At 41.6% G+C, this 15,682-nt stretch overlaps 1 protein-coding gene across 4 annotated transcripts in view; it reads right to left on the minus strand.

Annotated features, from left to right (window-relative positions):
- Positions 1-622: 622 nt before the first annotated feature.
- Positions 623-15,682, minus strand: part of TRIT1 (tRNA isopentenyltransferase 1) — a 47,931-nt gene continuing 32,871 nt past the window's right edge. Inside the window, exons 3-11 of one of the 4 annotated variants that reach the window (XM_057706372.1) lie at positions 14,825-14,921; positions 13,954-14,099; positions 9,915-10,057; positions 7,957-8,068; positions 7,508-7,620; positions 7,174-7,251; positions 4,070-4,179; positions 3,632-3,749; positions 623-1,401 (exon numbers count right to left, since the gene is read on the minus strand). In XM_057706372.1, the coding sequence (XP_057562355.1) occupies positions 1,232-1,401; positions 3,632-3,749; positions 4,070-4,179; positions 7,174-7,251; positions 7,508-7,620; positions 7,957-8,068; positions 9,915-10,057; positions 13,954-14,099; positions 14,825-14,921 (1,087 nt within the window). In that variant the 3' untranslated portion in view covers positions 623-1,231. The other 3 variants (XM_057706381.1, XR_009048830.1, XM_057706391.1) reach the window with 3 other exon arrangements.

Below are 15,682 nucleotides of genomic sequence, written 5' to 3' on the forward strand. Positions count from 1 at the left end.
AGGGAAGGGAGGCAGGCAGGCAGGCGCCTTCCTCCATGATCCCTCCAAAGCGAAATGCTATACAGCTCTTATGGTCTTTGATATTCTCTTATCTAAATTTGTTGTTTGTGTATATATACGATATTTACAAGCTCCTTGAAAGCAAGAACCACATTTCATTTTATTTCTGTATCCCTTCTAGCCTACTCTAGGGCTTCTCATATAGTAGATTCTGAACAAATAAAATATTGCTTGAGTAGGGAGTTACTGCTTAATGGGTACAGAGTTTCTGTTTGGGGTGATGAAAAAGTTTTGGTTGCACAACATAAACATTGCTGAACTGCAAACTTAAAAATGTTTAATTTTGTTACATTCATATATATGTTTACTCATGCTGCTGGTAGCTCAGCTCACTCCAATAAGAATGCTTCAACTGAAAGAAACAAATCTCCAATAAAAAAAAAAAGACCCTCTCCAGATGTCTTCCAAGAATATAGTAAGGGTTCAGTAAACATGTGCTAAATAAACAAATAGATACATATTAAGAACATCAACTTTGAGAAAAAGCTCTCATGTTGAAAACAAAACATACTATAGATAAGTTAGGCATGAACATAAACACCTTTTTAAGGACTAGAGAGGCTCCTGCAAACTTTTTCTTTATTTAACTTTCAATAAAAATATAGACTCCTAACTCAACAGAAAGATAGCAGTGATTATTACACAGGAGGAACTCAACAAATGTCAAAGTCTTCAGTTTTCAAGTCTCATGTCACAACCAAATCAGTCTGATTCTCTCCTTCTTGATGGAATTCCAGAAACTGTCTTGCTTCACTTAATTATCTCACTGGGGCTGATCCTTTATTCCCACTCACTCAAATCCAGAACTCCTGGCCTGCAGCTCACAATAACTCAGTCATCTATAAAAGTGTCCAGGAATCAGATATTTCCAGTCAGAGTCAAGGACATAAAACTTTTTTTTAAAAGGATACAGTGAATCCCAGTATTTATCACCAAAAAGATCAAATGTAAAAAAGTGCAATGTGTGCCTCTTTTAAAAATAGAACCTTTAAGGTTAAAAGAAAAAAAAGCCCTTCCCAAATTCATCACTACCAGACCAGACACATCAGCCACACAAGGAGCTAACAAGCCCTGCTGTTTCCACGACAGAGAACATGAGACTTGAAAACCACACCGCTGAATGAAAGAACTGGACCTCCGCCACCTCTGCAAAGGCCACTGGACAAGTCCCTTAAACGCTGGATTTCAGCTCTTCATCATTCTGCCTTAGGAGTCCCTTTTCTATAAGCTCTTTATCATGGTCTGGGGAAATACTCTGATTTTCTATGGCGGTGATGGCATCTGAGTCCAACCTCCTTCTTTTCTTCAGTTGGTGCAAGTGGGACTTGGATTTCATATGTGCTAAGGCAAAACAAAAAAAATTAGGACTTTTCTACAATTAATCCTGGAAGCATACAAAAGTAACTATACAATTCTTTTCTTTAACAATAACAGGATCAAAACATGAGTTGGTATAGCTGCTTAGCATTTTTAAGAGAAGAATAAGTCATATGGCCAGCCACCTAGCAAACTAGCTACCACATATCACGTACACCTGCTCGGGGCTTTATGTCACTAATCTGCACTACAACCTTGCGGGACAGTATTATTCAGCTCGTTTTATACAGGAGGAGACTGAAATTCATGGAGGTCTTACATTTTGTCCAAGGTCACACAGCAGGTGAGCTCTTCGGCTTACCTACAGCTCAAAAAGAAATCCAGTTTTCCGGAACAGAGCTCTAGACCCAGTTTTCCCATATGGGGCTGCCTGTTACAGATACATTTCAATGCACACACCTCAAAAGTTACAAATCCAAATTCTTGCCTGTACTGCAGGACAGATGCTCAGGCCTACAGTACCCAGAGCCATCCTTCACTCTTCTTACCAGCTCGCTCAGGTTGCCCCTCCTGGTGTGACGTTCCTATGCCTGGGTCAGATAAGCCATGTGAATGACTAACCCAGACACTCCCATTCTCCAGACACAATGCACCAGAGAGATCACAGCAAGTATTCTTTTCTGATGATCCCTTTCAAGGGTCCACTGAAGCAGTAAAGCTGAAAAGCTATCATTGGCTGATATCAATTTCTGGCGTCTCACCCCAAAGACAGTTCTCGGCTTCTGACTAACTCATACCAGTTCCTTTTTACTACCCTGTTCTTCTTCAAGGAAATCTTATTTGGGAACACCTAAAAAGACAGACAGTGAGATTAAATTCTCTTTTATACTTACTTAAAACATCATTTTTAGGGATTTAGAAGCAAAAGAAGGTAAGGAAGAGGTAAGTAGTCACAGAAAAGTTTACTTGGGGGAAAAAGTCAGCTTTGTCTCCAGCTAGAGCCTACAGCAACAAATGGCCTTCTGGACTGACTCTCCATGGCAGCAGGAGATGGGCGCAAGGACTTGACAGATGGCACTATAGAAGGGCTTACACAAGCTATGCTCACAAAGGCTCACAAATGTTGCTTCTCTGTGGCAACCCCTGAAGGACATTCGACAAATCAAACCACTAAGTTTCCTTCAGAGAAAACAATCAGACACTCTTTTTCTTCGCCTTTCATCATTATGAACCAACGATAATCGAGGCTTCTTCTGCTGCTTGGGCAATCACAGCCATCCTCAGTCTCCGACAATGCAGTTCATTTTGTCAGAGTTAACAGTTAACAGAACTAATCGTTCTATTGGTTGATATGGGGAAAAAATCAACTTCTATGAGAACCCCATGCAGAGCAGCACTCTGAACAGGATTCCAGCCGCTGGGTAAAATACAAGCTCTACTTGTGCCTAAAAGGAGTGAGCCTTAAACAAGTTTCTAAATACAATGTAAATTCAAGGCTTAGAGGCTAAGGCCCTTTTAGACTTTGCTGGATGACTGCAAAATCTGACAGGGGAGTGCAATGTGATTCTGTGGCAAAGACAGATCCAGGTTCTGAAACAGGGAACTAGAACCTCGGGGCAGGGCTGTTCCTGGGTTGGTCAGGAGTGCCTTATGAAGAAGATAGTACCCTTTGACCACTGTCTTTGTGCGTGTCTGACAGTCTTGCTTTCACACAGTTTCCCTTAACACGCTTCATCACAGTTTTTGCAACCAACACAGTTTCAACATATTACCTTAAAAATTACTAAAGAGACACCACTTTTGAAGAATGTACTCAGCAGGAATAATTGCACTTCCTGTTCCCTCCCAGCTGTTTCTGCTCCTTTGGTCTCTTGGGTGAGTTGCCTGGCTTCCCTTACAATCCTACCTCACCCCCACTGAGGTCTAAAGATGGGAGACCAAGAAGCTCCTCTAAGGCAGGATCATGAAAGTCAAAGGAGCTCTGGAAAGTTAACTGCAGACCTCTCAGTAAAATATATAATCTAGCTGAAGCTAGAGGGCATATGATCTTCCTTTGAAATTCAGAATACAGAGATAACTCTTCCCTTTGAGAAGGCCTCCATGAAATTTGAACACAGGCTGTTAGAGGAATCTGGCCATTATTTTTTTTACAAACAAGCAGACTCCAGCACTTGACCTACCCAAGACCTTAAATTTCATGAAGTCAGTGTGACCCACCCTTACAGATTTCTCTGTGCCCGACCCTGGACTCTACCTGCCCACTGACGGTCCCCAATGATGATTCGATCACAGAGGTCACACATGTGATAACTTCTCTTGTTCTCAGTTTCACTGCTTGGCATATTTACTGGAGTGGCTGTAGGCGTGTGGCCCTGAAAGAACAAGGAGAGAATGGGGAGGAAGCATTTGATTCAAAGAAGTTTGGATATCATTCTGATATTAAGAGGAGTGAGATTTTCCCCAAGATTCCTTTTTCTCATCCCAGAGAGCAGGTGGGCTGTGAACAGATTTTAACAACAACCTTTCTGAATGTGAAAGTAGAAACGCAGCCTCCAGGGATCCAAACGCAGTCAGCCCTTCTGCTCTATTCCATGGAAAAGAATGCTTGCTTCCCAGACATAACAACAAAGGTGTCAGCTAAGGAAAGCTCTCTGCAAACCAGACGATAGACAGTACCACGATTAATAATCACCTGGATGAAACTTCGCACAATTCCAAGAGCAGGTTCAAGAACAGACTCCTCCCACTTCGAGACATCAGATACTTCTAAGCCATATACTGGGGGGACACTGGGACCAGGTCCTAAGGATGACAAAGAAAAGTTGTGAGAGGTCAGCCTCTAAGATCCAATCTGTTCTGCTCCCAAGACTCCAAAATCCTCAAGGGAAACATATGGGGTCAAAGAACTAAACATTCTGACCATGCCTTTCATTTTAACCAGAAACATGAACCAAATAGCCACACACAATCCTAGAAAGACCCAGAAGGTTGACTGGTCTGCAGCCAACAAGTCTAGCTGTATAATCCAGAGTCTCAGCTGTAAGATCTTCCAGAGAAGTCAGGAAAATAATATAGAGAAACAGCTTTAGTGACCACCGCATGGGCTAAATATAAAGGTAGCACCTCATAGGAGCAAATTAGCAGCTTGAAGTGAGTGCCTGTTCTAAGGTCCATATCATTTTACAGTGAGTGACGTCACTGTGGCAAGAAAGCTCACAGCTTTCTTTAGGAGGATGCACTAGTCTCAGGTTTGTATGTATCCCTTCAGCAGTCTAGCATTCACGAAACTCATTAACACCATACTGATAATTATGGGCTGACAATAGCAGAGTATCAGCCAGTGAGCTGCTGAATCTGAAAATCAGAAAAAAGCCTTGGACCTGAACTAGTTAAGCCCTGTTTCTAAGACACAGATCTAGAGGAATATTCAAGAAATACCTTGGGTAAATACTTCTGAATGGAGATAAAACTGGAGGTAGCCAAAAGTATAGCCACAGGCACTTCATCCATCTGAGTCAACCGTGTTTACTCTCTGCTGGTAGTTTCCCCAGCCTGTGGACACACTAAATTGCCTTCCACATCTAGGTTAAGTCAGTTGCCTAAAGGCAAAGAGCATCGCCCCATGGAGAAAAACATCAAAGTCCTCAGAATGCCAACGGCTGGCAGGTGCTGGCCTTTTGATTGTGCCAACCACAAATAAGATTCTTCATAAACTGGACTGGGCTGCACCTGCCACCACACGGAAAGGTGAGACTGGGAGGGTGCAGGCAGCATCCACAGCACACCTGGCCTTGGCTAAGCTCTGCACCTGTTTCCAGGCCACTCTATATTTTCCTTTCCCCTCTAAGTCCTTTGTTGGGCTTCTGTGCCCTGTCTAAGCACCTTTCAACAAGTTCTCGGCTCCCAGCTGCTATTTCTGGCTTGGGTCCAAGGCCAAGCTGGGGTGGGGAAGTCCCTCTGGCTTCTTGCCAGAACCTTATCCCAGCAGACCAGCCCCTGGCCAATCACACACGGCTCCTGATTTACAGGGCAGCTGTGCCTTTCACTCTAGCACCAGGACTGTGCCGGCATACACATGAATGAGGAACGGGCATATGACACACTGTGCCATCAACCCCTCCTGACTCAGAGATGGGGGAGTTACTGTGGCTTTACCACAGGAATAAGTTCCAAATTATTATTTTAAAAAACCCATCTTTTGTTACAGACTAACTTTAGCCCTGGGGAGAAGAAGCTTTGTTAGAAATCTGTAGTAGTGAACTTCAATTTCAGCTGACACAAAGGCTTCTATCTTAAAGGGCATGCAGAGGAAGCAAGGTAAGTAGAAGAAAGTGTAAAAAGCCACTTGGCGTGAGAACTACATTGGAGAGCTGTGGCAGAGAGTGAGAACCGAGAGAGAGATCCAACGGTCAACAACCTGGACCAAGGTGTTTCTGTTCAGAGGCACTGAGGAGGAGGGGAGAGCTCAGCTGTACTTATCTGTAAGTGAAAGCAGAAATCCAATGGCAAAAGGTAAACAGGGGATGATTCAAAAGCATATTAAAAAAGTGTCCAGGGACCTCCCTGGTGGTGCAATGGTTAAGAATCCGCCTGCCAATGAAGGGGACACGGGTTCAATCCCTGGTCCAGGAAGATCCCACATGCCACAGAGCAACTAAGTCTGTGTGCCACAAATACTGAGACTGCACTACTGAGCCCGTGAGCCGCAACTACTGAAGCCTGCACGCCTACAGTCCGTGCTCCACAACAGGGAAGCCATCACACTGAGAAGCCTGCATGCCTACAGCCCGTGCTCCACAACAAAGGAAGCCATCACACTGAGAAGCCTGCACACGGCAATGAAGAGCAGCCCCCGGTCATTGCAACTAGAGAAAGCCTGTGTGCAGTAATGAACACCCAGCAATGAAGACCCAATGCACTCCAAAAAAAAAAAGCGCCCAAAAGACAAAACTAGAGTTTCAGTTATGCTTAATCTCCTTTAAATTAATCTCCTCTTAGCTCGTAACCACACAATTTCTTACCCGAGGCCTAATACTAATGCTGTCCAGCTAAAGTTATAGCTGAAGGAAATAAGAAGCATGGTATACAGCTGAGTGTAGACTTCGGAGTCAGGCCTGCATTCAGTACTCTACTGCTTATTAGCTAGGGGATTTGGGGCAAGTTATTTAACTTCTCTAAGCCTCTATTTACTCATCTACAAAAAGAAAAGAATACCACCCACCTTGAAGGCTCAGTAATGTATGTATTGCACCATTTAGTGCTAAGGATTTAGTAGAGGGTCCAGTGAATGAGAATTTCCTTCCCTTTTCCTTAAAAGTGATGTTCAACCAAAGTTAAGAGTTGCAGCAACCTGAAGCACCACGTTTCTGAACACAAAAGTGATGCTGGGAGAAGTGGTAAAAGTTTTGTCTTTTTATACTACTTATCTGGCCCCAAAACCATTTTAATTAGGAAAGCCTCCCTACAGAAATCTAATTGTTCTTCAGGTACAAAATCCAAAGCTAAAGTCAACCCTGAGCACCAACTCTGCTGAGAAAATACTGCTATTTTGTTCTTCCCTATTTGCAGCCAGCACTCATGTGTTCAAGACATAAGGTAGATTCTTCCCTGGGAAAAACTGTTTTCTGAGGCACCACAGGAAAATACCCCTGGACAATCACTTATGCAAAATCCGTTAGGTCAGGTCCCAAATCTTATAACAGATCCAGAAACTAAAGTTCACTTTCTGGGTCAGCTGAGAACATCTATGTTCTATTGAAAGCAGACCCATGGAATAAGGAAAACAAGGACACTTACTGCTCAAAAATCGATTTTTAATCCATCGGTTTTGCTTCCGGGCATATCTCTTAGTCACTTGTTTCAGAGCCTCAATACCTGAAAGACAAGGTAGATGTAAGAACCTCTATCTAAGCACTTCTCACTCTGCTGAAAGGAAGGCCCACCCAGCCTGGCATTAGAGAAAATTAGCCACATTAGCACACAGGTATATAATACTTGGTAGATGAAAATCTCAATTCTGAGCTGAAGGCCATTTGGGACTCTTTTAGCCTCAGTTCTTTCTCAGGCCATACCAGCAGGACACTCTGTCACCCAAGGATGTCCAAGGCTAGGTCAGATGGAGAATTCACACCTTTGTTTAGGAGCTGGTTTCTAGTCTCTGCTGTGCATTTTCCCTCAGTGATCAGGTACTCATGAAATTCCTTGAAGCCAATTGATTGGAAGATACCATGTTGATAGTCCTGGCTGGGAACAGGAGAGCATCAGCAGGTGAGCCATTTTATCTGAAAGCTAGCAGCACCTTGGAGATGATCTAGCTGAGCCATTTCATCTCACAGATGAGGAAACAGATCCTTCACAGTTACTACCTCTCTGAAATCCTTCCTCCACCTCCCCCCACCAGTGACTTCCCTTCAACATTAACTCCTGGGAATGTCTGAGAGATTAGAAAATTACAACTGTAACAAGTACACCAAACTTCCTTCCAAGGAGGAAGTAGATCCAAAGCCAGTATTATGTTTATGGTCTTTTGACCATAAGCAAGTGAGGGAGAGTAGGTAAAAGTAATAGCCAAATTCTCACCTATTTTCTGCAACTTTCTTCTCATTATAACGTTTGTGAAAATCTCTTAGTTCATCCAAGAGCCCAGCAGCAAGCATGTTATCTACCCTCTTATCCAAGCGCTCATCTAGAACTTGAATCAAATTAACCCATCAACCAGCAAGCCTGCCGAAGGTGTGTACTATACATGATGAGTGCATAGGCTGCCACAAAGAAGAGAATTTTTTCAAATGGAAGAAAAGGTTCAGAGTCCGAAGATTATATAATTCATAATTATATTTAGTCATACTTAAAACTCTGCAATTTCAATAAAAACAGCCAGAATGAAGCTTGTCTTATTACATAGAGAGCACACAATTACAGCTACTAGGAAGAATATTCTATTCTTGTATGGAATATATATCCATCGTTTATTTTAGAGGCAGCTGGGAGCCCCATTTTACTCTTACTTTCTTCCATTTTATTTGTTACACTAACTTTATGCTCTTTCATATTTAAGAACTCTCAGATGACACCTTAAATAGGAATGAAAAACTTAAACCAAAGCCTTCCCGAGTATGTCTTGGAACTACTGAGCCAGACAAAGGAGCAAAGGATAAGAGGTCATAATCACTCCAACGTGGTGGTCAAACATAGCTCTACTATGAATCAGATACCACTGTCTGATGCTGAATTGTAATACATGTTTTTATTTACAAAATCTTCATTATTAAAACATTACCTTTTTCTATAAACTTATAATTTAAGTTTGAGATAATATAATTAGAGATTAATTTAACAAATTTCCAACATTTCAATTATGTTCTTCTACATCTCTGCCATTGCTATTTCTTGGCTTAACAATGAATGATAGTAACCTTTTTTTCTACCTTCCTAAAACGTTTGCATTATTGAGGACTTCCCATGCGCCAGGCACATTCTGAGCCCTCTGCATGTGTCACTAACTCATCGAATCCTCACTGAAGCTGTGAGATATGTACTATTACTATCACCTCCACTTTACAGAAGAGAAGACTGGGACACAGAAAGGTAAACCAACTTGCCTTAGAACTCACAGAGCCAGAGATGATGGAGCTGAAATCTGAATCTAGACAGTTTGGCTCAGAGACATGTTCTTAATCACTAAACTATACTGCCCATTCCCATAATAATCTCATTGTTTCAGACCTAGCTCATAAGTTACCTTCACAAATTGGTCCCCGAATCCTCCCAGAAAATGCTCCCCATCCCTTCTCTGTGGCTGCACAGCACCTTCCAGTCTACCATTTATCACAATGTAGTATCTACTTTGTTATTTGTTGCCCCACTAGACTAGGAGCTCCTTAAGGCCAAGTGCTGTCTCATATTCATCTCTGAAATCCAAGTACTATGTAGAAAACTGGACACTTCATTGAATGCTTGCTGTATGTTTGTTGGATAAAGAAGTTACTATTATCACAGGGTATTAGCAAAAAAACAAAAGCAAAAAACAACAACAACAAAAATATCATCAGGCTAGGTAGCTAACCCATCATTCCCACTTTTCAGGCCTACTGATTTAAAATAATCAGCGACCCAGGCTTTAGCTAATCCAGAGAGTCAGACCTCCCTCCACAGGAGCCTTCCTTCTCTTTCTCCTTTGGATCTTCTCTGGATGGCAGTCTCTTTCCCATCCCATCTTATCTCATCCTCATCTTGTACTAATCTTATACTCATCTCATCTTATACTAATGCCAGGGCTACCTTTACCTGCTTTCCAGACAGATACCTAGGAAAGGGCACTGTGCCTTACTAAGTCAACAAATAATGATAATGATAATAAAATTAATAGCTAACATTTGTTTAGTGTTTATTATGAGCCACTCATAGTTCTAAGCATTTTTTTTTCAAAACAACTTTTTATTGAAGTATAGTTGACTTACTCTAAACATTCTATATACAGTAATATATTACTATAAGCTCTATCTCAGATGAACTCTAGGACAGCAAAGGACTTTTACCTGCCTGTTCAGCATGAAGCCAGAGGATGCATGGCTTAGGGAACTTCAGAGGGCCTCCAAGGGGACCACCACCTTCCTCCGCGTGTTGACGATGAAGAAATTCACTATGCGAGATTCCTGTTTCTTCAAACACTTGCAAGCTCCTAAGTCATTTGAAAGGGGAGGGTGGACACACCCATAACAACCATTAGGGAATATTTATTCTCAAGTGAAACAGGGGAGAGGCTATTTATTATAGAATGCCTCGTTGTCATTTTCACTGCCTAAGCCCCTGAACACATGAGGGTCTGGCGTTACTGCAATCCTACAGTTACTTAGAAAAGGATTATAAAGAAAACTTTAGGTGAAGAAAGAAAGGAAGGAAGGAAGGAAAGAAGGAAGGAAGGAAGGAAGAATGTTAAGAATCCGCCTGCCAATGCTGGGGACATGGGTTCGAGTCCTGGTCCAGGAAGATTCCACACACCATGGAACTAAGCCTGTGCACCACAACTACTGAGCCCATGTGCCACAACTAGTGAAGCCCACACACCTAGAACCCATGCTCCGCAGCAAGAGAAGCCACTGCAATGAGAAACCTGTGCACCACGACGAAGAGTAACCCCCACTTGCTGCGACTAGAGAAAGCCCACATGCAGCAACAAAGACCCAACACAGCCAAAAAAAATAATAAAATAAAATAAAAATAAAATAAAAAAATTTATAAAAAAGAAATAAAACTATTCTTCTAAACATACATAAAACTTTCTGAAATCAGTTAAACAGGTTCAGAAACAACAGTTTTCTTCTACACAAAGAGAATAGGATATATTCACTTTCAGGTAAGCAGTAAAAGCTTGTCTGGGACACTTTGTTATAAGCCAACAAGTCTCATCTTGCTGGAATGCCTTTCCCACAGTGCAAAAGTATGCTGTAGATCCAGCTCATCAACTTTCTTTCTAAATATGTCTAGAAATTAATCAAGAATGCTTCTGACTAATTCAGTACTCTACTAGCACAAAGATCACTGAAGAAAGAACTACATACTTATTCTTAAGCCACCATCCACTCTGTTGGTATCCATTATGTCATGCAGCACTAGGTAATTTAACTCTCAAATCTATACTCTACCACTCTGGGTGATTGCAACTTATCAGCTTGAAAGTGATCTTTCCCTTCCTGATCCAATTATATTTCCTGAAACCCTAGCACGAGTAGAGACCCCTCATCTTTCCCAATCACTGGTCCCTCAAAGAGGACCTACAAGGGGAAAATGTAGTAATAGATAGTTTACTTATCCGGAGGTTAGAATACAGCCTCAAACTAAAAGAAAGGTGAAAAAAATCCTCCAGTCTTCTTTTAGAGACTCTAGAGCTCTTGCTTAGAACCTACTGTTCTTGCTAAAACACATTCTCAACTCATTACTACAAATGATAAGAACTGATTAATACAATGAACAGATAATAACAACCAAGCTCTAGAATCATACCATACATAAAACAACACAAAAATGAATGTTCATCATAGTGTCCAAAAGTTTTCCAAAAAATTTTTGGAAGATTGCTACTTAAATGTTTAAAAGTAAAATCTTTGGATACTGGAAAGTATGAGCTTCATTTGCCTAGAATATGCATTATCAACAGGGTGATATCGCCCTCAAGGGGCAAAAAAACCTTAGACATTACAATGATGTGTGGCCCTCCAAAGGGCAACCATAACCCCCAAATCTTATTCTTCAGTATTAAAATATGGAGGAGAGGGAGAGAAGCACAATTAGGAAAAAAATTTCTAAAAAGGCTTCAGGGGGACTTCCTTGGTGGTGCAGTGGTTAAGAATCCACCTGCCAAGAAACAGAGACACAGATGTAGAGAACAAACATATGGACACCAAGTGGGGAAAGTGGGGAGGGTTGGGGGGGGAATGAATTGGGAGATTGGGATACCAAATTGTACACTCCAACTATATGCAGTTTATTGTATAAATAAAAAATTAAAAAAAAAAAAAAAAAAAAGAATCCACCTGCCAATGCAGGGGACACAGATTTGATCCCTGGTCTGGGAAGATCCCACATGCCGTGGAGCAACTAAGACCATGAGCCACAACTATTGAGTCTGTGTGCTGCAACTACTGAAGCTCGTGTGCCTAGAGCCTGTGATCCACAACAAGAGAGGCAACTGCACTGAGGAACCCACATACCACAATGAAGAGTAGCCCCCACTTGCCACAACTGGAGAAAGCCCGTGCACAGCAACAAAGACCCAACACAGGCAATAAATTAAATAAATAAACAAACAAATAAATAAACAAATTTATCTTTAAAAAAAGGCTTCAGGGGTGGGTGGGGCAGGATAAAAGAAAAAGATTAAGAAACACTGATCTAGAACTCTCATTTGAGTGGAATACTTCATAACCCCATCAATACCAAATGTTGCTATAATATGTAATGTGTATAACCATCCATATAGTAGGTCCTCGTTAGAGCCTCTACTCTGTAGGATATGGTATCACTTCCAGCACTACAGAAAAATACAACTAAGTGGTGATCATTTTGTGATGTATAGAAATATCAAATCACTATGTCGTGCACTAGGAATCAACATAGTGTTCTAGATCAATTATACTTCAAAACAAAAACTCATAGAAAGAGAAATGAGATGTGTGGTTACCAGAGTCTGGTGGTGGGGGAAGGGGAGCTGGATGAAGGTAGTCAAAAGGTACAAACTTCCTTAAGATAAGTAAGTATTAGGTATGTAATGTACAACATGATGAATATAACTGAAACTGCTGTATGCTATACATGAAATTTAAGAGTGAGCCCTGAGGGACTTCCCTGGTGACACAGAGGTTGAGAATCTGTCTGCCAATGCAGGGAACACGGGTTCGTGACCTCGTCCGGGAAGATCTCACACGCTGCGGAGCAACTAAGCCCGTGTGCCACAGCTACTGAGTCTGTGCTCTAGAGCCCGAGAGCCACAACTACTGAGCCCACATGCTGCAACTACTGAAGCCCACATGCCTAGAGCCCGTGCTCCACAACAAGAGAAGCCATCGCAATGAGAAGTCTGTGCACTGCAACAAAGAGTAGCCTCTGCTCGCCACATCTAGAGAAAGCCCGTGCACAGCCACAAGGACCCAACACAGCAAAAAAATAAAAATAAAAAAAATTTTTAAAAAGCAGTGAGGCCTGAGAGTTCTCATAACAAGAAAAAAAATTTTTTTCTTTTATTTTTATCTCTGTAAGTACACTAAACTTGCTGTGGTAATAATTTAGTGATATACGTAAGGAAAATTATTATGCTGTACATCTTAAACTTACACAGTGCTGTATGTCAATTATATTTTAATAAAATTGGAAAGGAAAAAAAACAGATAAAATGACCAATAAAATAAAGAGGTAGTCAGAAGTGAACAGAATATGGAGCCAATGAAGATGCATATTTACAGAGGAAAAAAATAATCCATCTAATCTTCGGGAGGAAGGGAGGGAGGGGGGAGGGAGGGAGGGAAGGAGGACAGAAGAAAGGAAGAAAGAAAAGTATACCTAACACATGAATCTGCAATTTCAAAACATGATTAATGAACTAATAAGGTCATCTCTCTCTCCCCTTCAAGAAAGTCTCCATGTGTGAAGGTGAGCTGACCTATAAGACAGTTTATAAAACCTGCCTCCCACTGGGCAAGCTGCTGGGGCAGAACTCAGTATTGTACAATCAAATATGAAACTTAAATCACAATGTCAACTGACCACGTGCCAGAAAAAATTTATACGAAAACTGTTATACAAGCAAAGATCAAATAGAAAATGAAGCAAGACTATATAGGCCCTAGGGAAAAACTGTATTGTATTATGCATTTTTAATGTAACAACAAAGTAGGGTGCAACTATTTATTGAGGGAGTTGGACTGAGGCAATGACTTGGGGCCTCCTAACCTGCTGGGCTAGAACACATCCATCTCCACTAACTGTTATTACCAAACCTGTCTTGCCACCCAGGCACACTGAAAAACTGACTGCCCTCTAACTCTAAAGAGGCTTGGGGTCAGTTGGCCCCAGCTTTCTTACCTGGCCACTTTGCGCTTGTCATGCGGGTGCAGCTTGGCAGCCATCTCTGGGTCCACCTGGCTTAGACGTTTGTGGAGTGCCGGGCCATCCTCCTTTTCAAGCTCTACTTTCCGGTCAATCACTCTCTCAGTGCCCATCTCCTGGGGCTATTAAATGAAGGTTTAGAGATAAATTTAATTCAACAATTCAGCAAACACTGAAACACTGTATGTGCTACGCACTTTGCTAAGTGTTAGGAATAGAATAGAGATGAATCAGAAGGTCTTGCCATATTGTGAGAGACAGATCATAAACAGAAAATTACAATACAGCATGGCAGAGCTGTGAGACCACAGCAAACAAGAGGAAAGAGGACTTACTGGCCAGGGAAGTATTCAGGTACCCTATTTCCTTGTCAGGTGTATGAGCTACCTGGGCTAACAACATCTATATTTATGCATCCAGGAGTCTAGTCTTCTCAACAGGTGTGACCAAAGAGTGGACCAAAATTTCCAGCACATCATAGTTTGCAAAGTTCCACTCTATGCAATAGTATTTCTGTAAGAAAGGTTAGTGTCAGATATCTCCCTAACATATAGATTGTTTCAGCCAGGAAATGCTGAATCAGACTAATGTACTGTTAACTTACATGGACATGCTAATTAATCCACAGTGGAGCATTTTCCCCACACACAGCCCCTGCCCTTAGACCAGCCTGGAGGAGCATACTTCATGTATGGAGGTGGCATTTGCTTCAGAATATTAAGTAGGAAAATTAGTATAGTTGCTGAGTATAAGAAATACACAAGAGTCAACTTTCCTCCCACCTAAAATTAGCCGGCAAGAAAGAAGAACCCATTTCCTCACTGAATTACAAGTGAACTAAACATACCTTAGTATTGACAAGAACTTTCCAGAGCAGAGACTCAATATAATAATTGGTTCCTCCCACGACAATAGGAATTTTATCTCGGGCAAATATATCTTCAATGTGAATGTTAAGAAAGACATCACAATATTCAATATCAAGAAGAAAATATGACTCACTTGTAAGTAGGGTATTAGTAAGAAACGACATTCGTTTATCGTGTTTTTGATACCAGGCTTCCCTGCTTCTCATAGAGTTCTCAGAATCATTTCCTATCAGTTCTGAAGGGACTTGCATAAACCAGAGACAGATGCATGATGGTAATTCCTTCTAGTTCTAGAACTTTCTAGGCCTTGCTGCTAAAATTCAAAGCTTGCTTAGTATTCCAAATCAGCTTAACAAGCATAAGTCTGAGGACTCTCACAGAAGCAAGTGTCAGCTGCTCAGGAAGCCACCAAGATGACGTCCACTATGTGACTTTGCCTTCTAAGGCAAATTACAAGCTGGTTTCTCTAAGCTGTGGTTCTTAGACTCAGTCAGTCTTCGCCATTCTGTGGTAGTAGTGCACATTTCAGCCACTTGAGACTCTACCAGATGAAATGGGAAGCACAGGCTGTGAAGACAGATTTCAGTTACCAGTTCCAACACTCAGCAAGTCATTCAATCCGTCTGAGCTTCAGTTTTCTCACTTGTAAAATCCTCATGAGTTCTTATGAGCATTACGCGTGACAAACAAAACCCCTAAGACAATGCCTGAAATATTTTTTTCAACTGAGTAAGCACTCACTTTACTTCTTTGGCTGTGTTGGGTCTTTGTTGCTGCACTCGGGCTTTCTCTAGTTGTGGTGAGCGGGGCTCCTCTTCCTTGAGGTGCGTGGGCTT

Source organism: Hippopotamus amphibius, chromosome 1 (assembly GCF_030028045.1).
Source record: "Hippopotamus amphibius kiboko isolate mHipAmp2 chromosome 1, mHipAmp2.hap2, whole genome shotgun sequence".
Taxonomy (NCBI): Eukaryota; Metazoa; Chordata; class Mammalia; order Artiodactyla; family Hippopotamidae; genus Hippopotamus; species Hippopotamus amphibius.